Source organism: Mobula birostris, chromosome 8 (assembly GCF_030028105.1).
Source record: "Mobula birostris isolate sMobBir1 chromosome 8, sMobBir1.hap1, whole genome shotgun sequence".
In the NCBI taxonomy this organism is placed as follows: Eukaryota; Metazoa; Chordata; class Chondrichthyes; order Myliobatiformes; family Myliobatidae; genus Mobula; species Mobula birostris.
This window is the reverse complement of record NC_092377.1, coordinates 65,343,763-65,370,634: the sequence shown is the minus strand read 5'-3', so window position 1 is coordinate 65,370,634 and position 26,872 is coordinate 65,343,763. Positions and strand designations below refer to the sequence as shown.

The 26,872-nt window shown below is 42.7% G+C and overlaps 1 protein-coding gene across 4 annotated transcripts in view; it reads right to left on the bottom strand.

Annotated features, from left to right (window-relative positions):
- Positions 1-26,872, bottom strand: part of tiam2a (TIAM Rac1 associated GEF 2a) — a 232,047-nt gene that overhangs the window by 188,241 nt on the left and 16,934 nt on the right. For all 4 annotated transcript variants that reach the window (XR_011886842.1, XR_011886843.1, XR_011886844.1 and 1 more), the window contains exon 2: positions 21,264-21,347. Coding sequence is in view for 1 of the 4 variants with exons in the window: in XM_072265338.1 (XP_072121439.1) it covers positions 21,264-21,347 (84 nt within the window). In the remaining 3 variants the exon portion in view is untranslated. The remainder of the gene's footprint in view (positions 1-21,263; positions 21,348-26,872) is intronic.

The window sequence follows — 26,872 nt, the reverse complement described above, 5'->3', positions numbered from 1 at the left end:
TTTAGACTATTCAGCTTCCTGAGTACTTTCTCTGTCGTAATTGTGACTGCGCACACTTCTCTTCCCTGCCACCCTTGAGTGTCCGGTATACTGCTGTCTTCCTTAGTGAAGACTGATGCAAAATACTCGTTCAGTTCCTCCATCTCCTTATCTCCCATTACAATTTCTCCAGCATCATTTTCTATCGGTCCTATATCTACTGTCACCTATACTTGAAAAAGCTTTTAGTATCCTCTTTGATATTATTTGCTAGTTTCCTTTCATAGCTAATCTTCTCCCTCTTAATGACCTTCTTAGTTTCCTTTTGTAAGGTTTTAAAAACTTCCCAATCCTCTGTCTTCCCACTAATTTTTGCTTCCTTGTATGCCCTCTCCTTTGCTTTAACTTTGGCTTTGACTTCTCGTCAACTACGGTTGCATCCTTTTTCTATTCGAAAATTTCTTCTTTTTTGGAATATACCTGTCTTGCACCTTCCTCACTTCTCACATAAACTCCAGCCACTGCTGCTCTGCCATCTTTCCCACCAGTGTCCCTTTCCAGTCAACTTTGGCCAGTTCCTCTCTCATGCCACTGTAATTTCCTTTACTCCACTGAAATACCGACATATCAGATTTCGGCTTCTCTTTTTCAAATTTCACAGTGAACTCAATCATGTTATGATCACTGCCTCCTAAGGGTTTCTTCACCTCAATCTCTCTAATCGCCTCCGGTTCATTACACAATACCCAATCCAGTATAGCCGATCCCCTAGTGGGCTCAACAACAAGCTGTTCTAAAAAGCCATCTCGCAGACATTCTACAAATTCTCTCTCGAGATCCAGTGCTGATCTGATTTTCCCAATCCACTCGCATGTTAAAATCCCCCACAATTATCATAACACTGCCCTTCTGACAAGCCTTTTCTATTTCCTGTTGTAATTTGCAGTCCACATCCCTGCAGCTGTTTGGAGGCCTATAAATAACTGCCATCAGGGTCCTTTTACCCCTGCGATTTCTTAGCTCAATCCATAAAGATCCTGCACCTTCCGATCCTATATCATCTCTTTCTAATGATTTAATATCATTTCTTACCAATAAAGCCATGCCCCTCCCTCTGCCTACCTTCCTATCCTTCTGATACACCGTGTATCCTTGGATGTTCAGCTCCCAGAGACATGCATCCTTTTGCCACGTCTCAGTGATGGCTACAACATCATACCTACCAATCTGTAGCTGTACGACAAGATCATCCACCTTATTCCTTATGCTGTGTGCATTTAAGTATAACACCTTAAGACCAGTATTTGATACTTTTTGTTTTGATTTCACTGCAACTTTATTGCACTACAACTTATCCCAATGGCTACAAATTTACCCCATCACCTGCCTGTCTTTCCTGACATCTTTACTGCTCATTATCTTAGATTTATTTCTGTTTTCCCCTTCCTCTGCTCTGTCATTCCGGTTCCCATCCCCCTGCCAAATTAGTTTAAACCCTCCCTAACAGCTCTACTAAACTTTCCCACCAGGATATTGGTCCCCTACGGGTTCAGGTGTAACCTGTCCTTTTTGAACAGGTCATACTTCCCCCAGAAGAGATCCCAATTATCCAAGAATCTGAAGCCCTGCCCCCTGCACCAGTCTCTCAGCCATGCATTTATCTGCCTGATCCTACTATTCTTGGCCTCGCTAGCATGTGGCACAGGTAGCAATCCCGAGATTACTACCCTGGAGGTCCTGCTTCTCAGCTTCCTTCCTAACTCCTGGAAATCTTTCTTCAGGACCTCCTCCTTTGTCATATCTATGTCATTGGTACCAACATGTACCAAGACAACTGGCTGGTCACTGGAAAAAGATGTGCCATCGGCATCCCCAGCCTAATGGTGACCTTTCTCTGAGGTGTTCCTGACAATCACTGTCATCCTGTTTATGCGGCCTCTTATGAGACATTTGGAGATTTAAAGCAATACGTCACATGACTGTGTACCCTTCGGCACTTGGTTTATCCTTATATGATTCATATCAGCCAGCTAAATAGCCCCTTTATGGTGCAAACAAAGCAGCTGCCTAGCCGAAAAACGTAGGCAAAAGTTTCTCCCTTTTCTCCTGGAATATGTGCCTGAACCTCATCGTAAGCTCCATTAGGCTTCCCTTCATGTCAAAAATGCTTTCTAATGCTTGTATGTATCCCACGGAAGTGGCAAATGGATTCTCTGCCTTTAAGGACCTCACCACCTCAGCACCTGAAACTTTTAGACTCTCTACCAGTCACTGCCTTTTCATATTATTTGAACAGTGCCACTCATCCAGCAACTGAGATGTCTGCCCCACCCAAGTCTCATATTCCTTCACCCCTTGGGGGCGGGCTTCGCTCCCGGGAACCATCTCAACCTACGATAAATTTTTGACTCTCTGCCAGAGCACTTTGACATTTATCCAGCAGGTTTGTAATTGCCAATACCAAATCAGAGATTTCAACACTTGCTGAAGGGCTCATTAGACCTTTCACATCAGACAACTCCTTCCCCTCAGGCTGCAGAAACAAGAACAATTTGTCTTTAAAGGCTTTGCCTCAGCTACAGGAAACTTGTCTTCTAATTCTGCAGCCTCACCTACACTCTCTTCTCTAAAAGCAAGGAAGGCCCAAGGCCCCATCTCTTCAGGTGCCCCAATCGTGCTAGGCAGATCCATTCCCATCACGTCACTGCTAGTCAAAAAAACAACATCTTAGCCTGTTTGGTCAAACTGCCGTTCCATCAGCATAACTTCCTCTAATACTGGACGTGAACTTAAAACTCTAATCAGTAATTTATCTGGGCTGTGGATATCCACCCCACTCAGAAAACAAGCATTAGTTACAGTTAATCTCTTTGAATTACACCTAAACCTACATCCCTGCAGCATCCATATTCATGTATCTCCATCACTTTCCCGGACAGTAGTTTAACACAGGCTTAATACACAAACCACTTAATCGATTCTTAAAGCATTTACACAATATTCAGCAAATCAAATCCCAAACAACAGCCCCCACAATAAAACCACATTTTACTGGGTGTCTCTGGAAACACAATTCGTTAGCCCCTCGCTAATAAGCCACTGGACTCAGCGTGAGAAAACCACCTTTCTCGAACTCTGTACGCCTAGGCTTGGTATGACTTGGGTCCCACTAGACCGGGAAGTTGGGATGTTTCAACCACCCAGACACCGATTAGAGCGAATACTGTGTAACTAATGCCCACTTGCAATTATCTGTCAGCAAGTAACAGATCGTACACAGCATACAATTATAAAGGTGTATTTATGAATGTCAACTTAATTAAACCGTTATTAAAGAAAAAATAAAAGCACCCATTAGAACAGTCAAATGTGCAACAAGTTGGAGCTCAGATCTTCCAAAAGCTGGATGTGTTCTTTTTATTCATAGTACCAACTCCTATTCACCGATCACCAGAAGAACTTCCCCAGCTTGGACTCCATTGAATTGTCATTCTAGTTGCATCAAATCCTACAGCCAGTTCTCTCCATCATTTTCTCTCTCCATCTCCCGCCTAAAAGACCTCGACCCACCCCAGTATCTGTCACAAAACCTCTCTGCCCAGCTTTCTCTAGAATCTTCTCCACTTGCACCATCCTGATTGGCTGACCCAACATTCCTAAGCTGAACATCACAACCTCTTTAAGAGTAACCCAAACAAACACACGACTTCAACAGAAAACCACTAAATGAACTAACCTATAACATTAACAGTAAGATCTTAACCAGAACATTACACGAAGTTGACAGGAATGGGACCCTGGCATAAACAGGACGACTTGCAAATGTCCACATTAGTCCACAATCATCCACGTTAGTCTTTCCTTACTGCTTTCAGTGTTTTGACTGTTCTCAGGAATGGCTTCTTATCGTCTTACTACTGCTACACAGACAATGACATCTTTCCTTCAGCCTATTCTTTCAGTCATGTGGCCAATGGGATAGACCATGCTTCAGGCTTTACATACCCACCAGAGTAAAGTCAGAGGATTTCCACCAGTGGGGTTGCTTCCTGCCTTGCCAGTTAAGACCTTCAAAGATTCCTCTTCATCTTCCACTACATGGATCAAATCTGATCATCTTTCTTCTCTCTCCAAATGGAATTACACAGAATTCCATCTCCGAAAAAAGTGTTCAAGAATCTCAACCTTATATTTACAACTTTTCATGCTTGTCTGAAACTGCAACTGCCCACTGTCCTGAGGATTCCTTCCCTCATCTCACTATTGACAATCTCAGCTACAATCTGGGATTTTCTTTTAAACCTCCACGAAGATCAAATTTCCATTTTCTCTGTAAAAGATGTGATGGACTCCGCTTCAACCAATCACTGAGCGATCAGCAAAAATCAATACACAGTTCAACACCTTTCATACACAGACCGAGATCGTACCAGCTCGCCATTCTACAACACCTAGACACATATCGGACTACTGTCTATCAATTATTGCTCAGCATTCAACACCACCATTCCTTCAGTACTAATAACTAAGCTTCAAAACTTAGGATACTATATCTTACTCATTGACTTTACTGGGAAACTAGTCAGTTTAGATTGATGAAACATCTCTTCACTATCAACACTGGTACACCTCAAGGATATGTGCTCAACCTACTGCTCTACTCTCTCTACACTCATAACTGTGTGGTAAGACACAACTCCAACAGAATCTGTAAATTTGCCAATGACACCACTTATTGGTAGAATGAAGCAGCTTACAGGAGCAAGACAGATTGAGTGGTTGAGTGACGTCACAACAATCAATATCAGCAAGATAAGGAATTTCAGGAAGCACATGTTGGAAGAACATACAACAGCCCTCATTGAGGGGTCAGCGGTGGAAAGGATAAGAGCTTCAAGTTCCTGTGTGTGAACAGCTCTGAAGGTCTAGTCTACACGCAACACATCAATACAATCATGAAAAAGACTTGCCAGAGGCTCTGCTTCATTAGGAAGTTGAGATTTCAGAGTTGCATGCTCAGCCTGCTGCTGTTCACAGTGCTAACGCACAACTGTACTGCCAGATCCTGCTCTGACAACATCATTAAGTTCATTGATGACACAATGGCAGTTCGCCTTATCAGCAGTAATGAGTTGGCATACAGAGAGGAGGTAGAGCAGCTTGTGGACTGGCGTGAATGCAACTTGAATCTCAATGTGGATAAGACTAAAGAGACTTCAGGAAAGTGCAGGCTGACCACTCCCCACCGCACATTAATGGCTTCTCCGTATAGAGCAAGAGCACAAGTTTCTTGGAGTGCACATCACAGATGATTTCACTTGGTCCCTCAACACCTCTTTAGTCAAGAGAGCACAGCAATGCCCCCACTTCCTGAGGAAATTGAGGCAAGCAAGGCCTGCTATCCCCATTCTAACCACATTCTCCCAGAACACCAGTGTCCAGACCAGCTGTACCATTACCTAGCATGGAAATTGGAATCATCTGACCACGACCTTGCAACGGATTGTGAGGACTGCTGAAAGATTCAGCGGAGATCTCTCTCCATTCTAACCCCCTCCCATCCACTTTGTATACCAGAAGCGCTGCATTCCCAGAGCCCTCAGCATTATCAATTACCTCTCCCATTCATCCCATAATATGTTCGGCCACCTACCATTTGACAGATGGTACCACAGTATAAGAACAAGGATTATTAGGCTGGGTAGCAGCTTCTTCCCCCAAGTTATGAGGCTTCTGAACACCCTGCTACCACCCAGTTCACATTATTTAGAAGAGTGCCAGTAGCATCATACTGTTGCATATTTAACCACATATGCATTTTATGTCAAGTATTACATCTGCAGATTTAAAAAAAATTTCTGTTACTATTACTGTGTTAATTTTATTTTATCTGCTCCATGTGATAAATATATTGTGTTTTTCACCTGGTCCCAGAGGAACATTGTTTTGTTTAGCTGTATACATGTGTATGGTTGAATAACTATGACTTATGTCTGCATTGCCGAATCAAAGGTATTGATAAATTAGCATATAGGAGGGAGATTAAAAATCTGGCTGAATGGTGCCAGAACAACAAGCTCTTACTCAATGTCGGCATGACCAAGCAGCTATTATTGACTTCAGGAGAACGGAACCAGAACCAACAATCCAACAAACAATCTGATCCAGAGTAGATTCAAAACCCAGACTCCAATGCCATCAATATGGGCTCCAACGACCATGACACCTCCAAAGTGCCAATTGTGCAATCTCCAACTCCAGCCTTGACCTCCAGGCTGAGTCTTCATGTGCTGCCCCCTTCCCTCACCACATGTCCACAATCCCTTCTCTCTCAGGTCCCACCGCCAGCTCGTGGGCCTTTGGAAACTCCATCTTCCTCTCACCCCACCATCCCTCAATGCCCCAAATCTCCCTTCTCCTCAAACACAACCAACCCTCTTCCCCCTTCCAATCAGAGGTCTCATCCATGCTGGGTTTTCACCATCCCCTCCAACCTTCCCTTCTGAGGCAGAACCTTCTGTACTCAGTAAGGAGCTCACCTTTGTCCCCCACGCTCACACCTCAGAATTCCACACCTGTTACGACGCTGAGCTCTTCTTCTGCCACCTCTGTCCCCGAACCCATTTCTTTGGCAAGGACCCTCCACCCCACACCGATGACACCTTCTCCCATTTTCAACCCTCCTCCTCTTCCTGGACACCCTGCCCTGGTCTTCTGTCTGTTCTGGACCTTTTCAATGCCAACTGTTGACAGGATATCAACCATCCAGACTTCAACACTCCTCTCTCCAATTCCAACCTCACCCCTCCCAAACACTTCTCTCCACTCCCCTCCACACCAATCCTAACCTCACCAAACCTGCAGAAAAGGAGTGCTGTAGTAGTCTGGCGTACTGACTCTACCTTACTAAAGCCCAGCGCCTACTCTCAGACACCTCCTGAGACCATCCACTGCTACCAACCTCATAGTTCACACTGCTCCCCCCCCCATTCTACCTTCAACCACAAACCAGCTTCTCCAGGTAGACCCATTGCTTCAGCTTGCTCCTGCCCCAGTTAACTCATATTTGCATACCTCAACTCTGTTTTATCCCCCCTATTTCAGTCCCTTCTTACCTATATACATGTGACACTTCATCTTATTTTTACTATGCATGTCCAGTCCCTATACACCTCCAACCCCCACCAGGAAGGCTTCAAAGCTCTGTTTCTTTCTGGACACCAGACCTAATCAGTTCCTCTCCACCACCACTCTCCTATACCTAGTGGAACATGTCCTCACTCTCAATAATTTCAAACTTCTATAGATGTGTAGTGGAGAGCATATTGATTAGCTGCATCACAGCCTGGTATGGAAACCCCTAATGCCCTTGAACAAAAAAATCCTACAAAAAGTAGTGGATACAGCTAAGTCCATCATGGGTAAAGCCCTCCCCACCGCTCAGCACATCTACTTGAAACACTGCTGCATTCATCATCGGGGACTCCCACTACCCAGGACATGCTCTCTTCTCACTGCTGCCATCAGGAAGATGGTACAGGAACATAAGGACCCACACCACCAAGTTCAAGAACAGTTACTACCCCGAACCATTAGACTACTGAACCAAAAGGGATAACTTCACTTGCCCCATCATTGAAATGTCCCCACAACCAATGGACTCGCTTTCAAGGACCCTTCATCTCATGTTCTAGATTATTGTTTATTTATTATTAGTACTTTTGATTTTGCAGTTTGTGTTCTGCACATTGTTTGAATGCCCAAGTTGGTGCAGTCTTTCACTGATTCTGTAATGGTTATTCTATAGACTTATTGAGAATACCCACAAGAAAATGAATCTCAGGGCCGTATATAGTGACGTACATGTACTTTGATAACAAACTGACTTTGAACTTGAACATGAGATTTTCTGCAAGGCTACCAGGTTTCGGAATCTTTGATTATCCAGGGATATTGAGGTCCCAGTTTAAAAAGGTGCCTATCAGCCCTCTGCTTTGGAGCAACTAGACCAGGGGTCGGCAACGTTTTTGCCTCTGTGGGCCAGATCGCGTATTAATGAGCGGACGGTGGGCCAGATAAATGCCATAAAAAACTTGAAATATGGGAATTATCCATTTAAATACATCTAGTTAAGTTTTGCCTCGAATTAATGAGTAACACATGCTAGAAAATCATTTGGCTTAACCAAGGATGCCAATTAGTAATCAAAGAACTCAGTTTAGTTTTTCTGTCCCACCATTGCTGGTGCCCCATCAGTTGTGATGCCAATTAGCTTCAAAACATTAAGTTTCATTTCTGACATCATTTTCAACAAAGCTTCAAAAAATGTCTGCTCCAGTAACTGTGTCCTTCATAGGAATTAATTGAATAAACTTCAAAAATTTGAAAAGTTGAGGTCACTCCTCGTACAAACACTGCAAGTTGAGCAGTGTCTCTCAAGTCTGTACTCTCATCAAGCGCAATTGGAAAAAAAAAATGCAATTCGTTGTAGGCATCCCTTAAACAACTTTTAACATCTGCTGACATTTCTTCAACTCACCGTGTGATCGTTCTTGCTGACAGGCTGATAGATGCAAATAAAGATTTCTTTTCAGGACAAACAATATCCACCACTGCCAGTAAACACTCTTTGACAAACTCTCCAACTGTAAAAGGCTTCATCTTTTCTGCAAAACGTTTTGAGACTTCGTAGCTGGCATGGGTATTTCCTTTATTTTCACTGCTTTTTCGGCACTCAGCGTCTACCTTCCTGCGTTTTGCATTCATTGTCAATAGAAATTTTTTTCTTTGATTTTATTTCGAAACGCGAGTTATTCAACAAGTATTGTATCACATGTAAATATCTGGATATTCAGCGTGGATTTCTTGTTAAAACACAATGACGCTGTTTCTGTTTACAAATTTGAACGATCCCATCTGAAAACCTGCACGTGCACGGAGAGTATCTAATACATATCAATAAGGTAGTCTGCCTTCTCGTCATCCCTATATACCAGTGTTTGGTTTGGAACAAAACGGAACCCGGGGCCAGCGTAACAAGTCGCCATGCATGTCCATCAGTGTGGTCGCGTGAAACACTTAGAATAAGGAAAAATCGCTCTTGGGCCGGATAAGCATAGTATCCCAATATTTGCCTACCCTTGAGCTAGACAATCTGCATGGCATACAGCAGGCTATCAAATGCAGCTCGGCAACCAACACCATAACCCTCTGTATTGATCAGCAAGCTCCAAAACATACACCTCTGTAGCTCGCTCCCCAAATGGATTCTTGACTTCATCGGGAGATCAGTCAATGCAAATCAGAAATAATATTTCATCCTCGCTGACAATAAACACATGCAGATCTCAAGGATGTGCGTTTAGCCTGCTGCTCTATTCTCCAACAAGATAAAATCTGCAGATGCTGGAAATCTGAGTAACAAACACTAAATGCTGGAGGAACTCAGCAGGCCAGGCAGCATTTTGTGTGTGTTGCTCTATTCTCTCTAGGCATAACTCAAATGCCATCCATAAATTCACTGATGGTCATCAGGTGGTGTACACATCTGGTTGAGTGGCATTGCAACACAATCTTGCATGTAATATCAATACGACAAAGGGACTGACTGTGAACTTCAGAAAGTAGTCAGGAAAGCACACACCAGTTCTCATCAAGGGGTCAGAAGTGTAAAGGGTGAGCAGTTTCAAGTTCCTTGGTGTGAACATCTCTGAAGATTTATCCTGGGTCCAACATATTAATACAATTACGAAGGTGGCACGCCACCAGTATACAGGTGTCCCCCGCTTTTTGAACGTTCGCTTTACGAAATCTCACTGTTACGAAAGACCTACATTAGTTACCTGTTTTCGCTAACAGATGTTTTCACTGTTATGAAAAAAAGCAGCACCAGATTCTCACCCCAGATTCAGAACTGCATTCTAGCCGGCATTGCTTAAACACGAGCCTGTGAGCAGCGGTTTGCAAGATGAGTTCTAAGGTATTGGAAAAGCCTAAAAGAGCTGGTAAGGGTGTTACACTTAGCGTAAAACTAGACATAATTAAGCGTTTCGATCGTGGTAAGTGAATCAAGGACAAAGTGAGTTTGGCTTGTGGAAGTTGACGAAGTTGATGTTGAAAAGGTTTTGGCATCCCATGACCAAGAACTGATAGATGAAGAGCTAATACAATTGCAAGAGGAAAGGATAACAATCAAAACCGAATGCAGTAGCGAACGGACCGAAAATGAAGTCGGCCAGGAACTGAACGTGAGGCAACTGCGTGAGATTTTTGCTGCAATGATAAAGTACGACTTTAGTTTTGAAAGGGTACGTCGGTTTACGGCATATTTGCAAGACGGTTTGAGTGCTTACTAAGAACTGTATGATAGAAAAATGCGCGAAGCTAAGCAGTCAAGCAAGCCTTCCACATCAGCCACAGCGGACGATGAACCTCGACCTTTGACATCGAGGCAGGCAGACATAGAAGATGACCTGCCTGCCCTGATGGAAACAGACGACACCCCAGTGTCCCACCACCCCAACACCCGGGTCGCAGACAGATACCGATCCGCAGCGATTGCAGTGGTAGCTGGAACGCACCCAGCACATCTTTACGAAAAAAGCCAAAATAAACAAGCTAATTAATTAGGTGCCGCCCACTGATCTGGGCCGACATTTATGTGCCGGGCGGCACCTAATTAATTAGCTTGTTTGCTTTGGCTTTTTTTCTTAAAGGTATGCTGGGTGCTTCCAGGCTACCGCTGTACCCCTGCATTCTTCGCTGCCTGGAGGGTGTGGGCCACTGCACCACCCCAACCTCCAATGACTCAGCCTAACACACCATCATCAGTGTGCTCGGCGCTGTCTTCCTAATTCCGGTAAGTGATACTACACTGTACATACATTATTTCTACTTTATATCGGCTGTGTATTTTTACGTGTTATTTGGTATGATCTGGCAGCTTCATAGCTTAAAGGTTACTGGACAGCACCTGCGCCGTGTTTTTGCCCAGAGCGCTTGCATGAGATTTTCACTACGGAGAACAGTGCGGCAATGATCGTGGAAAAGCATTTCTATAGGCTGTTTATTCATCATATCATTCCTGCTTTTACTATATGTTACCGTTATTTTAGGTTTTATGTGTTATTTGGCATGATTTGGTAGGTTATTTTTGGGTCTGCGAACGTTCACAAATTTTTCCCATATAAATTAACGGTAATTGCTTCTTCGCTTTACGACATTCCGGCTTACGAACCATTTCATAGGAACGCTCTACCTTCGGATGGCGGGGGAGATCTGTATTTCATTTGGAGTTTGAGGAGATTTGGTAGGACACCAAATACTCCAGTGATTCTCTACAGCTGTAATATGGAGAGCATTCTGACTGGCTGCATCACTATCTAGTATAAAGGCACAAAGCACAGGACCGCAAAAGCTTCAAAGGGTTGTAAACACCAAGCTCTATCATGGGAACTAGCCTTGTCACCACGGAGGACATCTTCAAAAGTCAATGCCTCAAGAAGACAGCATCCACTGTTAAGTCCGCTCACCACCCAGGACATGCCCTCTTCTCATTACTACCACAAGGTGGTGGTACAGGAGCCTGAAGACATGAAGTCAACATTTTAGGAACAGCTTCTTCCCCTCTGCCATCGGTTTTTTGAACAGTCCATGAACACTCAATTATTTTTGCATTACTTTTTTGTGTACATTTCTTATTGTAACTTAGTTGTTTTTTTAAATGTATTGCTGCTGCAAATAAATTTCATAACATGTTAGTAATAATAGACCTGATACTATTCGGTTATGATCAAATGAGGTGCTTGAACAGTACAAGCAATGCAAGAGAACACCAAGAGAGAAAGCAGGAAGGCTAAAGGCCAATTCATACTTCTGCGTCGAATCTACGCCTTAAGTACAACGTAGCTGCGTATCCTATGCTGTACCTTACACCGTAGCCTGATGCGCACCTCCCCAAAAATGTAACTACGCGTCCCGGCGATGCAGACCACAACAACTGTGATTGGTCCCCTTGGTAGCATCGCATTTCCTCCTGCGCATTTCCGGTTGCTTCTTCTCGTCAAATCATCAAATCTACCTGCCGACATCCGAAAATATTTGAAAGGCATTTCCTCATCCATGCCTCTCAGTGGCCAGACAAGCACAGAAAATTCACCCTCCTTCTGTCTCAATCCGTTCAATGGTCGTACACACCATCTCCTCCTACGTCTTCTCTCTTTTCTTGCATTGCAGGAATTTCAATAAAAGTAACTCCTGTTCAACATTTACTAGCTCCAACTCCAACATGATGCGCTCAGTTTCAGTCATCATTGTTTGAAGTACATGAAGAAACTCAACACAGTGGCATCAAAACCCCACCGCCAACTAACGTTTTGGCGGTGAATTGCAGAGTGACGCAGACACACCAATGCAAAGTATAAATGCTCAAACGGCGTAGGCCATTTGCGTAGACTATGGCACAGAGCCTACGCAGAAGTATAAATCAGCCTCAAGAGGGCATGAGGTTGCTTTGACAGACAAGGTGAAAGAAAATCCCAAGGGCATCTAGGGCTATATAAGGAGCAAAAGGACATCAAGAAACAAATAGGTCCTCTTGAAGATCAGTGTTTTTCAATTATGCATGGAGTTGTAAGAGATGGAGATCTTAATTTTTTTTTCATCTGTATTTACTCAGGACATGGGAACAGAGACCAGAACTCAGGCAAAAGAGTAGCGAGGTCATGGACTATATCCAGATTACAGAAGAGGAGGTGCTTGAGGTGAATTAGGGTGATAAATCCAGACAAGACATCTCCTTCGACCTTGCGGAAGGCTTGTGCAGAAATTGCAGGGGCCCGAGCAGAGATCTTTAAAACCTTAGCCACAACAACCTCTTTGGATCCAACTAAAAGAGTAATCATTTGTCCTTTACATCTCTTTTTCATGATCACAAGATGCCACTGGATATTAAGAACATCAAGTACTGCAGGTCCACACACTAATGAATTGCTGGATAGCAATGGAACTGGGCTGGTTACATACCGTTGTTGTGCAGAGGCAGTGTACAGTCCAACAAACAATGCAAATGCTTGTTTCGCATTGTTAATATTGTGATCAAAAGACCCTATTGGACATTGGTAGCATAGAATATTGCAGGTCTGGTTCACCAGTTCATTGGCGAGATTGATGGCGGGGAAGATGCACTGCCTCAGTTGTTGCGTGGACTAGGTCCTCATGCCAGGGAACTCACCTGTTGCAGTCACCCCAGGAAGAATATGTCAAAGGCAGTGGCACCACTGGAATAGGTGCTGGGTTAGGAGTTGGTCCCTCCTGCTGCTCCCTTCCAGTGTTCGCTCAGTGAAAGACAGGCCGGATGGTGTTCCTCTGTGGCCTCACTAGGGCATGATGAGGAACTACTACGTGTTTGTTTTTGCACAAACATGGCTCCAGGACAACATCCCATGCATCATCAATCTACAGGCCATGCCACCCAGGGACTTGGGCTATATTTTTCTGTTGTAAATGTATGTTTTTCTGTTATTGTAACTATATGCGTGAAACTGGTGGTGCTACATATTGCATCTTGGCCCCAGATGAACACTGCTTCGTTTGGCTGTATTCATATATATGGTAGGACAATGAAAGTTGAACTTGGGTGAGCTGCCAAAAATTTGGAGGATAGCTAATATTATTCCATTGTTTAAGAAAGGCTCTAAGAATTTGCTGGGAAATTATAGGATGGTGAGCCTGATGTCAGTCATGGGTAAATTAGTAAAGTATTCCAAGGGATGGGCTGTTAAGTATTTAGATTGACAAGGCCTGATAGAGACAGTTAACATGGAGGTCATGTCTAACCAGTCAAAGTTTTTTTTTGAGGGTATCAAAGAGGTTGAAGTAACAGTGGTGAACATTGTTTACATGGACACATGGGAGCTGGACCAGAAGGATCAGTTGCTTGGCTTTCAGGATGAAGTAGCCAATTGGGCTGGACATTGGGTTAGTGGAAGAAGAGAGGTTGTAGATAGTAGTCCTTCTGACTTGTGGCCTGTGATTCGTGGAGTGTCTCAGGTATTCATGCTGGGTCCATTCGCATTTATCATTTATATTAATGATTTAGATTACAATATAAGCTGCATTAACAAATTTGTAAATGACACCATGATTAGTGGCATAGTGGACAGAAAGGATGGCCAAAGGTTGCAACTGGATCTGGAAAATGGGCTGGAAAATAGCAGATGGAATTTAATGCAAACAAGTATAAAGTTTTGCACTTTGGAAGGACAAACCAGGATAAGACATAGACAGGGAAAGGTAGGGCACTGTGGTGTGCAATGGAATAAAGGGACCTGGGAGTACAGATCCATAATTCCTTCAAGGTGGCAAGACAGGTAGACTGGATCATAAAAATAGCTTTTGGCACACTGACCTTCATAAATCAAGGCACTGAGTGTAGGAGTTGAGATGTTTTGAAGTTGTTTAAGACATTGGTGAGGCTGAGTTTATGTGCAGTTTTGGTCACCTACCTACAAGAAAGACATGATAAGCTTAGAAAAAAATGGGAGAGAAAATTTACAAGGATGTTGTCAAGACTTGCGACCCAAGTCCTAGGGCAAGATTAAATAGGTTAGGACTTTATTCCCTGGAGTGCAAGAGAATTGCAGGACATCTTATGAAAGGTATATAAAATTATTATGGGTAGAGATTAGGTGAATGCTTGCATGCTTTTTCCTCCTCAGATTGAGCAAGACTAGTCCATCTACAAACAGCATACCTGACCAACTATCTGAACAGGATACGATGTTAAGCTAGATATTCAACCATCCAAATGTTTTTCCCCCAGTTATGAACATTGAAAAAAATTGTTCTCTATTTGTAGAGATGAGTTTGTTAACAACAGATTCCTTTAACTGAGAAAACACTGCTGAGGCAGTCTCAGAAACTCTGGGAAGCCAAAAGGCGCCCAACTTCAGACAAAAGTTACCACTCCACCAGACGACTTCTTTTCTAACAAATATGCTATTTTCAACTATATACACAATTACACTATATTAACAACTGTAGAGCAGAAACCAGTTTGATGTCACCACCTCCCCACTGATAACTCAAATAAATCAAACTTTATGCAGAAGCCATCATCATCAACTCTAACTTCTCAACGCTTTACAGTAGAGCAACAAGGGGCACATACAATTTTAAGTACTTTTGTTTTTATGATATCAATACTGTGAATAATAAACACATCAACTGTTCTGAACTGACAACTTAAATACAGTCAAAACAAAAAAGAACCTGGTGTTCAGCTCTTATGTTAAAAACTTAAACTACTTAGGTGTTTAATGTGGTGGATTTATAAGGATTCCACAGAAGCATCTATTAAAATTATGGCTTTAATGACCCAGTGGTCCCTCAAGTGTAAACAGGAATGGCAGCATACAGATGCCTGTTAAACTAATATAACCTTCCATATTACATCAACACGAATGTGTAATGCAAATTTTTTTCATTTAAAAAGCTACCTTTTTTTTACTATTAACTGATGTTAGTAAATGGACTCAACTTTCCATCATGAATATATTTAATTGACAACTAATACAAAACAGATTTGTTTTGGATATTCCTCGAGAAAAGTGTTGATAAAAAAAATCAACTATTTGCTTACATACATTATGTCTTCTAAGAAATAATATTATGCTGTTTTCCTTCCCTTTTCTTTTGCCTGCCTGCTTCATTAGCCCAAAATTATAATTAATGAATTTAGATACAAATATCCTTCCAAAACACATTTCATTCAAAGCAGTAACATTAAAACCAAAAGATGTGGATTGAAAATAATTATCAGAAGAGAAGACATTAAAAGGGTTATATCATCCTGACAGACATGAAAAAAAGGGAGAAGAAAGAATGTCCATGGCGGCTGAGGTCTTGAATTAAGGTGGCTGCTTTATTGGTGCAGCAAGAAGTATCGAGAGTCCACAAAGGGGAGGCTCGTTTCCATGATGTGCTGATCTGTGTCTACAACTCTTGCAGTCATGTGTAGAGCAGTTGTCCTATCAAGCTGTGATGTATCCACCTAGGATAGTTTCTATGGCGTATTGATAAAAATTGGTAAGGATTGCCAGGGACATGCCAAACTCCTTTAGTCTCCAGAAGCCTTCTCTTGGTGGTGACATCAATTGGTTGGATCAGGATGGGTCACTAGTGATGCTCATACCTAAAAACTTGAAGCTCTCAAACTCAATACCATTGATGTAGACAGAAGCAGTGCACAATCCTACCCCTCCTGAAACCAATGACCAGCTTTTTTGTTTTGCTGACATTGAGAGAAAGGTGGCTATCATGACATCATGTTGCCAAGTTCTCTATCTCCTTCCCGTTCCGACTCATGGGTATTTTAAATATGGCTCAGTGTAGTGGCATCATTTGCATACTTGTAAATGAAGTTAGAGCTGAATCTGGCCCTGCAGTCATGAGTGTAGACAATAGAGCAGGCATCTAAAGGACACAACCTTGTGGAGCACCATTGTTTAGAACATTTGTGGTGAAGGTGTTGCTGCATATCCGCAATGATTGCGGACAGTAGTCATGATATGGGACTGACCGGCTGCAGAGATGTAACTCACTGAGCTATGGGTAAAACAGAGGTGCAGTATTTGTGGGGGGAGGGAGGGGGTGGCAGAGAGTGGGATTTTTATACGTATGATGGCGACATGACTTCATTCTACACCGAATAATTCAATGATTCTTCTTGCAAATTTGGTGACCAAAAACATTAACCATAGCAATTAATTTGGATATTTCAAGTAAGGGGCCAGGATAATGACCGAGGAGCGTGTTAGTATTTAAGATTTATCTGCTAGTGAGGCAAGGAAAAGTATTCTTTCCATAATTCCAGGCCCAAAATTACGTGTGAAGACTCAATTCTATGAAATTCCCAGGTTTATAGTATGAAAGGTTCCTTCAAGTTGTTATAGCTGGGGATGGCAATGGGGCTCAGTTCCCACTCCCTATTAAATGCACCCAATGGCGTGCATCTCAAACAGCCTCTGACAATCAAGATCAGCTCCTGGCCTTCACGTGTGGCTTAGCTACTAAGGCCGGCAGAACCTTTTCTACTGACAGGAAGGGCAAAGGCAGGTTACTGGCATCTTAAAACCAGTCGTGTTGGGCAGATGGGGTTCGCCAGCCGTGGTTGGCAGCTCATTTAGGAGCAGGAAAACTCTGATCTCAAACCTTTACTGCCTCGCGGTTATACACAGAGCGGGGGAACAGATATCGAGAGCTGCAGTCCGTAAGGCAGTTGAGTTCAACAATGACAGACAACTTCTGCAACACTGCTGGTGTCGAACTGTTTTGGTTTTTGACATTTCCTTTGGATTCATCAGCCGCATGGAGCAGGCAAGCCTGCTACATGGGCAGTATTTTGTCTCCATATCGTACTGGCCTGGTTTGTGTACCGGTTTCCGCATCACGTAGACAGCTGGGACGCATCTTTGGTGGTCTACCCCGACCAACGGAGAGCCTCAAAAGGACAGAATAGCAACTAAAAATTAAAGGACAGTCTAAACTTTAACTCTTTTTAATTGTAAGGACTTGAATCATGGAAACTCATGGGCTAATCAATGAAACATTGGAGGAGGATGCACACTGGCAAACCCCTGCATGCCAACCCTCTGCCACTCCCAATATCAAGGCTGATTCGAGCAAATGCTCATGACTCATTGGCATAAGGATATTAACATCCTATCCTGTGTTTTTTTTAAATTTTGCTTAACTGGACCTGTCCAGTGACTGCTGTGAAAGGGCAGCTGATGGCTAAGGAAAGAGCTTGTGACAGCATGGAAAGACAGTTGACAGAAGGGAATAGACCCCAATGGGGCTGTCATGTGCTAGCTACTCATGGCAGCAATCCTCAACACTGTTTCAACATGTTGGAGACATCCACTAACACCTATGAAAAGGTAACAAAGATACTCCCAGAGACTGCAAGATCAGGGACACAAGATGACTAAATGACGATAACACGGCTACAGACCTAGGAATGTAATCTGCCATGAATAAAGAGCACTGCACAAGAGACCACCAAAATACCAGTAGCAGTAGTAGGACACAAGCATCAGGTGTGCATCTGTGGGTGGAAGAAAGTAACATCAGAAAAGGGGTTGAAGATCCATCAGGAAGGAAAGGATGCTTCAGGGAGCAGGGACAGGGGCCTCACATTGACCAGACACAAACCAAAGTTCGCTGAGCATCAGCACCCATCTTTGAAAGAAACCATCAACAGCGATTTGATGAAGATTTTGGAACAATTAAAAGGAACAGCAGAAAAGAAGTTGGATGCAATGGGAGACATGATCCACTGCTGGAAAAAAGTGGAATGGAAAAAAAGTGGAACTTTGAAAACAACAAAGCAGGAACTGGAAAAGATTCACACTGCCTTAAAAAGGCAGGAACATATGATCATTCCATCAGACATCCCACCAATTCAGCTCCCCATCTACCACCTGGATTCTGACCCTCCAAAATGGAGAGAATTGGAGAAGGTAGCCTGATGGGCAAGAGATGCATCTGCTCCCTAGGCCTAATGGAGTACCATACAGGGTTTATAAGAATGCACCAGACATCTTGCAGTTTCTCTGGATGCTCATGAGGGTGGTATGGCAGAGGCAAATAACATTTAGAGCGTGGTGAAGGGCTAGCAGAGTTCTGATTCCAAAAGAAAAAGATGTAGAAAACAGTTTCAGCCCATTTGCCTTTGATGGGAAATTAGCAAAGAGCCTAGCCAGATACCTGGAGAGAAACAACAACATTGATACATCTGTACAGAAAGCAGGAATTCCAGGGTTCTCTGGGTGTTTGGAACATACAAGCACGATATGGTGCCAGATCCAAGCAGCTAAGAGGGACAAAGGAAATTTCTATGCGATCTTCCTGGACCTTGCCAATGCACTCGGCTCAACTCTCCATGCACTCCTCTGGGAAGCATTTGACTTCTTCCAGATACCAGACCCCTTTCACAATGCTGGTGAAGTTGCACTTTCAAGACCCGCAATTGTGCTTCACAACAGCGGTTTTTATCACAACATGGTAGAGACTGGAAGTAGGCATTATGGCAGGTTACACTATATCACCCCTGGCCTTCACAATGGCCATGGAGGTTATTATCAGGGCTTCAAAATGGATGGTAGGTGATGAAAGAACAAATGCTGGACTTCATCTTTCCCCTATTAGGGCATACGTGGGCAATATAACACTAATCACCACTGCAGCATGCACCAATCAACTACTTGTAAAGCTGCAGGAAAACATCAAGTGGGCTAGTATGAAAATCAAACCAGAAAGTCACAAGGCATCTCCATAGTCAAGGGAATGCTGAAAGACCAAGTGCTTCATTGCTGATGACCCAATTCCAACAATGTCTGAACAGTCTGTCAAAAACCTGGGTAGATGGCACCACACCAGCCTCGCTGACAAACAGCAGGTGCAAAAACTAAAGCAATACATTGCTGATGGCCTGGACAATACTGAAAAGACCAGGCTGCCCGAAAAACTGAAGCTCTGGTGCTTACAGTTTGGACTCCTACCCTGGGTGATGTGGCCACTCACTGTCTATGAGGTCCCACTAACAACCAAGAAGCTCGAGAGGACCATCAAGTCATTTGTAAAGAAGTGGCTCAGCATCCCAAAGTTTATCAGTAACACCAGTCTCAATAGTAGAGTCCTTGACTGGCCTTACAGAGGAACTCAAGTGTTGCAAGATGCGTCTACAAATGACACTCAAAGACTCCCTTGACAAGACCATCAGTAACGCTGCACGGACCTTATCAACTGGGCAGAAATGGGCCCCAGCTGATGAGGTACAGCAAGCAACAGCAGCCTTTAGGCACAGAGGCATTATGGGGCAAGTCTGACAGGGCAGTGGCAGCTTTGGTCTGGCAGCAAATGGACCCACCTGGCACAAGGCCACAATTCCAGAGTGAAGTAAGATGGTTGCCGAGGAAGGACAGCAACAAGAGTCAGACAGAAGTGCAAAGGCTGTCTTCTTGACTAAGCAGGGGCAATGAATGCGGTCGGAAATCAATGAGGAAAATTGGCTGGAGATCGTATGGGAGATGGAAGCAGACTTAGCTTTCTCAAGAGTTACATGTGATGTGCTTCTCACAAAAAAACCCTCCACCAGTGGTTCGGTGAGGACCTAACTTGTGCCCAATTCCAGCAACCCTCAAGCATATCCTGGCAAGCTGCAAAATCAGCTTCACACAAGGCAGATACACGTGGTGTCTGAAGAGCCTGGCAACAACAATTGAGACCAAGAGGATAGCAACCAACTCCTTGGCCCCTAGGACGACTAACGCTCTTGACACCTGCAGCATTCGTCCAGGAGGGAGGGAAAAGACCAATTAATCCCCCTCCTAAGCCAGAAACAGGACAGATGAACATGGCCCATAACTGGAAAATGCTGGTGGATGTCAATACACAAGTCACCTTTCCACTGGAAAGTGCTACCATTAGCCTTAGGCTAGACCTGGTTCTTTGGTCCAATTCATTACAGATCACCTACATCATGGAACTCTCAGTCCCACGGGAGCATTCAGTGGCTGAAGCATATGAGCGCAAGAGGCTACGCAATGCAGATCCAGCAGCTGAAGCTCAATGATGAGGCTGAAAAGCCACAAGTCTGTCCTGTGGAAGGAGAATTATAGCCACATCCACCATCATATTGCTAAAGGAGCTTGGGATCCATGGTCACGCTCTACGGCAAACCATCAGAGCCAGCAGAAATATAGCATTAACAGCTTTGGATCAAACAAAAAGACCTCTCTCATGGGCTCCAAGACAGCATCAAGAGAGTGGGGGGGCGGTGACTCTGGGACACCAAAAGTCATCAATCCATCCAAAGATGTAGTGGGCTAATCGATGAACCTTAAAGGAAGGAGGGTGCCCGCTTGAAAACCCCCGCTTGTTAACCCTGTGCACTCCCAACATCAAGGCAGTCTCGAGTATGTGCTCAAGGCCCATCGGCACAAGGGATATTAACACCTTATTCTGCGTTTTTTGATTGTATAGCGAGTTCAATTTACACATTTGGAAAGTAGGATATGTGGCAATGCAGGGCAACAGTGACAACTATTGAATTTAAACAAAAATTCAGAAAGAGCTAAAACAAAGAAAATCACACTCTGCATTTATTTTGTCAGAATAGGTTTAGTTAACCATTAACAGAAGATGGGAACATTAAATTATATTGCAGCAAGTCTTTAAAAGATTTTGTTTTAAAACCAAAATTATTTAACTTTAAGATTTACCTTAATTGACTTGATGGCAGCCTTGGTCACCTGGTTCATTTTAGCCCTGGAGATAGGTGGTTTATACTCATTTAAGGAGTACAGCTAAAAAGGAAGACAATAATGTTTAAGTATTGTGAAATCAACATGCTTCACCAAATACATGAGCACTTTGGTACTGGTGCATTATATAAAAATAAATCAGTATAGAGTACTTCAATTTTAAGCAGAAACAGTAAGAAAAATAAGAATTGCTAGTACAGTATAAGGAACTGAAACAACTATTTAACACGTCAGTGCTCCTTCAATGAATGTGAGGTGCCAGATTACACAAACCTAAAGAAAAAGTAAACAATAAAGCTAATACCAGCTGCTAATACACGAAACCCTCGACAGATTAATGAACTTTACATACAGTACCTATAAAAAGTATTCACCCCCTTTCGGAAGTTTTCATGTTTTATTGTTTTGCAACATTGACATGATAAAAAGCCAAATTAAATCCACTGATTCAAAGTGAAAACAGATCTCTGCAAAGTGAATTAGAAATATACAATACAAAATAATTGACTGCACAAGTATTCACCCCCCACCTTTAATATGACACAGCAAATCATCACTGGTGCAGCCAACTGGTTTTAGAAGTCACATAATTAGTTAAATGGAGATCTGTTTTTGGAATCTTGTGTGTTGTCAAGGTGTTTCAATTGATTTTAGTAAAAATACACAGGTCTCTAGAAGGTCCAACTGATGGTAAGTCAGTATCCTAGCAAAACTACACCATGAAGACAAAAGAACACTCCAAGCAACTTCACAAAAAGGTTATTGAAAAGCAGAAGTCAGGAGATAGATTACAAGAAAATTTCCAAGTCACTGAATATCCCTTGGTTAATCATCACAAAATGGAAAGACTATGGCATAGCTGTAAATCTGCCTAGAGTAGGCCAACCAACAAGAGACTTATACAACTCTGGAGGAGTTACAAGCTACAGTGGCCGAGATGACATCGACTGCGCGTACAACAACTGTTGCCCAGGTGAGTCAATAATCACAGCTTTATGGGAGAGTGGCAGAGAGAAAGCCGCTGTTGGGAAAAAAAACCTGCATAAATTCTTGGCCAGAAGGCATGAAGTTAGCCGAAGGAAAGTTTTATGGTCTGATGAAACCAAAATAGAGCTTTCTGGCCATTATACTAAGCACTATGTATGGTGCAAGCCAAACACTGCACATAATCAAAAACACACCATCACTATCGTAAAGTATGGTGGTGGCTGCATCACAATGTGGGGTTGCTTCACTGCAGCAGGCCCTGGAAGGCTTGTGAAAGTAGCGGGTAAAATTAATGCAGCAAAATACAGGAAATCCTGGAGGAAAACCTGATGTCGTCTGCAAGAGAACTGCGACTTGAGCGAAGATTTGTTTTCCAGCAAGACAATGACCCCAAGCTTAGAGCCAAAGCTACACAGGAATGGCTTAAAAACAAAGTTAATGTCCTGGAGCGGCCAAGTCAGAATCCAGACCTCAATCAATTGAGAATTTGTGGCTGGACTTGAAAAGGGCTGCTCACTCATGATCTCCATGCAATCTGACGAAGCTTGAGCAGTTATGTCAAGAACAGGGAAAAATTGCAATGTTCGGATATGCAAAGTTGACAGAGGCCTACCCACACAGACTCAAGGCTGTAATTGCTGCCAAAGGTGCATCCAAGTACTGACTTGAAGGGGTTGAATACTATGCAATCAGTTATTTTGCGTTTTATACTTGCAATTAATCTAGATCATTTTGTGGAGATCTGTTTACATGTTGACACAGAAAGAGCCCTTTTCTGTTGATCAGGGTCAACAAAGCCAAATTAAATTCACTGTGATTCAATGTTGTCAAGCAATAAAACATGAAAACTTCCAAAGGGGGTGGGGGTAAATACTTTTTATAGGCACTGTATGTAAAGCAAGTACAACCATAATGAATTTCTGTGCTATTGAAGCAAGTATTTTTATTTTTTGCATTTACACTTCAAGACAAATCATGAAAAAAGGGCCAAGGAAATTAGACTGTTTAAATGCCAGAGAATAAATGACAATAACTGAACATTATTGCTTGCTTTGTTGCAGACACCCATCTTCCTCTGTCAACAAATGATATTTCGAAATGTGTTTTTTCAAAAAATGTACAGAACTAGATGCATAAGAACCAACATCCCTGATAAAGGGTAGCACTAATATATCCTTGAATATCAACATTCTAATAATAAGCACAAGAGCTATTACATTTAGCTGGAGATCAGGCATTTAAATAAAGAGGGAAGTGGTAGCTGTAAATGGCTAAATCTCTTCAAAACAGTACAAATATTTGTAAAAATCTGTAATGCATGCAGAGGTAAGCAAGTGACATTATATCACTTGCAATCATACATTACAGGTATATATGGAGGACTGGCACTAGATGATGAGATGATACTAGATTCCCAGAATATCCCATCAGTATCTTATGAACATTGAATAAATCAAAAAAAATTTGTCCAAAATAGAATATTTTAATTTTGTAAACTGGAGCAGCAACTCTATATTTCGCTGTTTGCTATATTTAAAAACTCTAAACATCTTGAATATACATTGATCCATATTTTTAAATGTTTTATTTAAATGTTCAAGTATTCAATTAAAGTCCAAATCTTTCAAATCATTTTCGTTTATTGTGCATACTTATTCAAAGATCCATTGAAGAATTCTAGCTATACCCATGCTTTCTGAGCCAATCCATTAATTTCAAATTAAATCTCTCAAATTGAATCAATATCCTACAAGTTCAAGTTTATTGTTATATGACTGTACATATATACAATCAAGAAAATAACATTCCTCTGGACCACAGTACATCCACAGAACATATCATACACAGCACATAAATCCAAATATTACAAGGCAAAATATCAATACTATATCTGAGAAAAATCAGATGGACACATACATCTTTCGCTTTCATTTATCTACAAATAAAACATGATATAGATGCAGTGAACACAAGTGAGCCGTTGCTTGTGGCAAAAGAGTGCAAAATTTGAAAAGTGTGTGAGACCATTCAGGGCATTCAGTGGGCTTGAGATCACCGGATAATTAGGCACTCATCAAGGGCCAAAACGTATTTAAAAAAGTTAAGTTAAAGCACAGCTGCCATTTTGAGAGCAGCCAGAGTTAGATTGGAGACCTTGAGACTTGGGCTCAAGAGGCTTCAATAAGAGGCAAATGCTGAGATAGTTTCTGTTAAGTTTCCCTTAGTGCACAAGTAGAGCAGTGGGAATGCCAGACAGCAAAGTGGAATCTCCTCTTGTGGGATGTGGGCAGACAGGGATAGTCTATACCTACAAGGAGTGCATCTAGCTGCGGTTTCTAATAGATCAAGTTGAAGAACTGGAGCTGGTTGAACTCCAGATCATTCAGGAGGCTGAGGGGTTGACTGACAGGAAATACAGGAGATACAGTGCTATGCGAAGTCTTAAGGAGATATGTACACATACACACATATCTATACACACACACATCTAGGGTGCCCAAGAATTTTGCACAGTACTATTTTTGCCAACGTGGAGTGAAATATACATTTGTAACTCTGGCAGGAACAAATAATGTTGGGAATGCCATGGGTGAAGCGTCACAGCAGGGGTGTGGGACAGGTGGCAAAGGAGTGCCGGGGTGGGGGTTGGCACAGGTGCAGTCACACCCAGTCTTGGGACACCAGGCAAAGTCATTTGACTCCAAACAACTGCTTAAATGATCATTACGGAATGTCTCTCTGGTGCTTCACGCTCTGTTCCCTCTCCCTGCCCCCCTTCCCTCTCTCAGTCCACAATAGAAACCGACATCAGAATCAGGATTATCATTCAGAGCAATACATAAAATTGTGATAAATACATACATACACACCCAAGACTTTTGCACGGTACTGTAGTTAAACCCAAGGTAGAGGACACGGGCAACTGGGTGACCATCAGGGTACCCCTGTGGTCGATCTCCTTAATAAAAAATATACTGCTTGGATACTGTTTGGTGTGGGCACAGAGGAAAGCCACAGCAGTCAAGTCTCTGGCACTGAGTCTGACTCTGTAGCTCAGAAGGGAAAGAAGAGGTGAGCTGTAGTGATAAGGGATTTATTGGTTGGGGGAAGAAAAGAACCAGATTGCCGAATGGTATGTTACCTCCCTGGTGGGGTGGTCAGGAAACATCTGGAACATCTTAGATTGAGTCCATAGCATTGTTAAGGGAGAGAGTGAGCAGCCAGAAGTCATGACCCACATTGGTACCAGTGACATGGATAGGTCCTGCAAAGTGAATTCAGGGAGTTAGGTTAAAGGACAGCACCTCCAGGTTGTAATCTCAGGATTGCTCACTGCGCCATGTGCTAGTGAGGCCAGAAATAGGAAGATAATGCAGTTTAACACATGGTTAAGGAGATGGCACAGGAGCAAGAATTTCAGATTTTTGGATCTTTCAGTAGTCTTCCAGGAAAGGTGGAATTTGTACAGATGGGACAATTTGCACCTGAACTGGATATCCTTGTGGAAAGGTTTGCTCATGCTGCTCCAAGAAGAGGGGGGAAGGTTGTTTAATTTAGAGTTGCAGGAAGATGGGACTCAGAGTGTCAGGGCAGATAGTAGGATGGTTGTGCGGAAAGATAATGTTAAGCCTAAATACAAAAACAGGAACCAGAAGGTTGAGCACGGTGGAACTAATATTCTGAGTTGAGTCTATTTCAATCCAAGAAGTATTGCAAGGCAGATGTGCTTAGAACAGGGATCAGCAAGTGAAATTATGATAATATAGCCATAATTGAGACTTGGCTCCAGGGGACCAAGACTGGAAATGGGATTCCATTGTTCTAGACATGATAGAGGGAAAGGATTGCATTACTCGCGAGGGAAAGGTCACGTCTGTGCTTAGACAGGACAGACTGGAGAGCTCAGCTACTGAGATGATATGGGTAGAACTGAGGAATAAGGAAGGGAATAACCATGTTAATGGGATTATAATTTCACAGACCACTCAATAGTCATGGAAATTTAGAGGAGCAAATTTGTGGAAAGATAGTTTCAAGAAAAATAAGGTGGTGACAGTAGGTGATTTTAACTTTCCCCATTATTTTCTGGGACTCCCATACTGTAAAAGGGATAGATGTGATAGAGTTTGGCTACATCCACACTTGACCGGATAATTTTGAAAACGCCAGTTTAGCGTAAAAACGATAGCCGTCCACACCAGGCGTTTTTCAAAGTATCTCTGTCCACATTAGAACAGATATTTGGGCGAATCTCCTCCTACTGGGCATGCACAGGACACACAGAAAACAAGCGAAGAGGTAACGGTATACTTGGTGCGCGTTTGTCCAGTTACAGACTAGAAAAACTTAAAAGGAACTGCTGTTGGCTCTCGTGCAGGAGGACTTAAAACTAAAAAAACAACAAATACTGGAGCATATGGAGGCAACCGACAGGGAGTTCACAGACAGCATGACCCGGCTGACGATGAACATTGAAAAACTAACTCTGTTGCATTAATAAAGCACCTTGTTAAATACATAAAACATGTCTGCATCAGTGTCATCTTGTATTTCCATACAATGTTACATTAGGCTGTTAC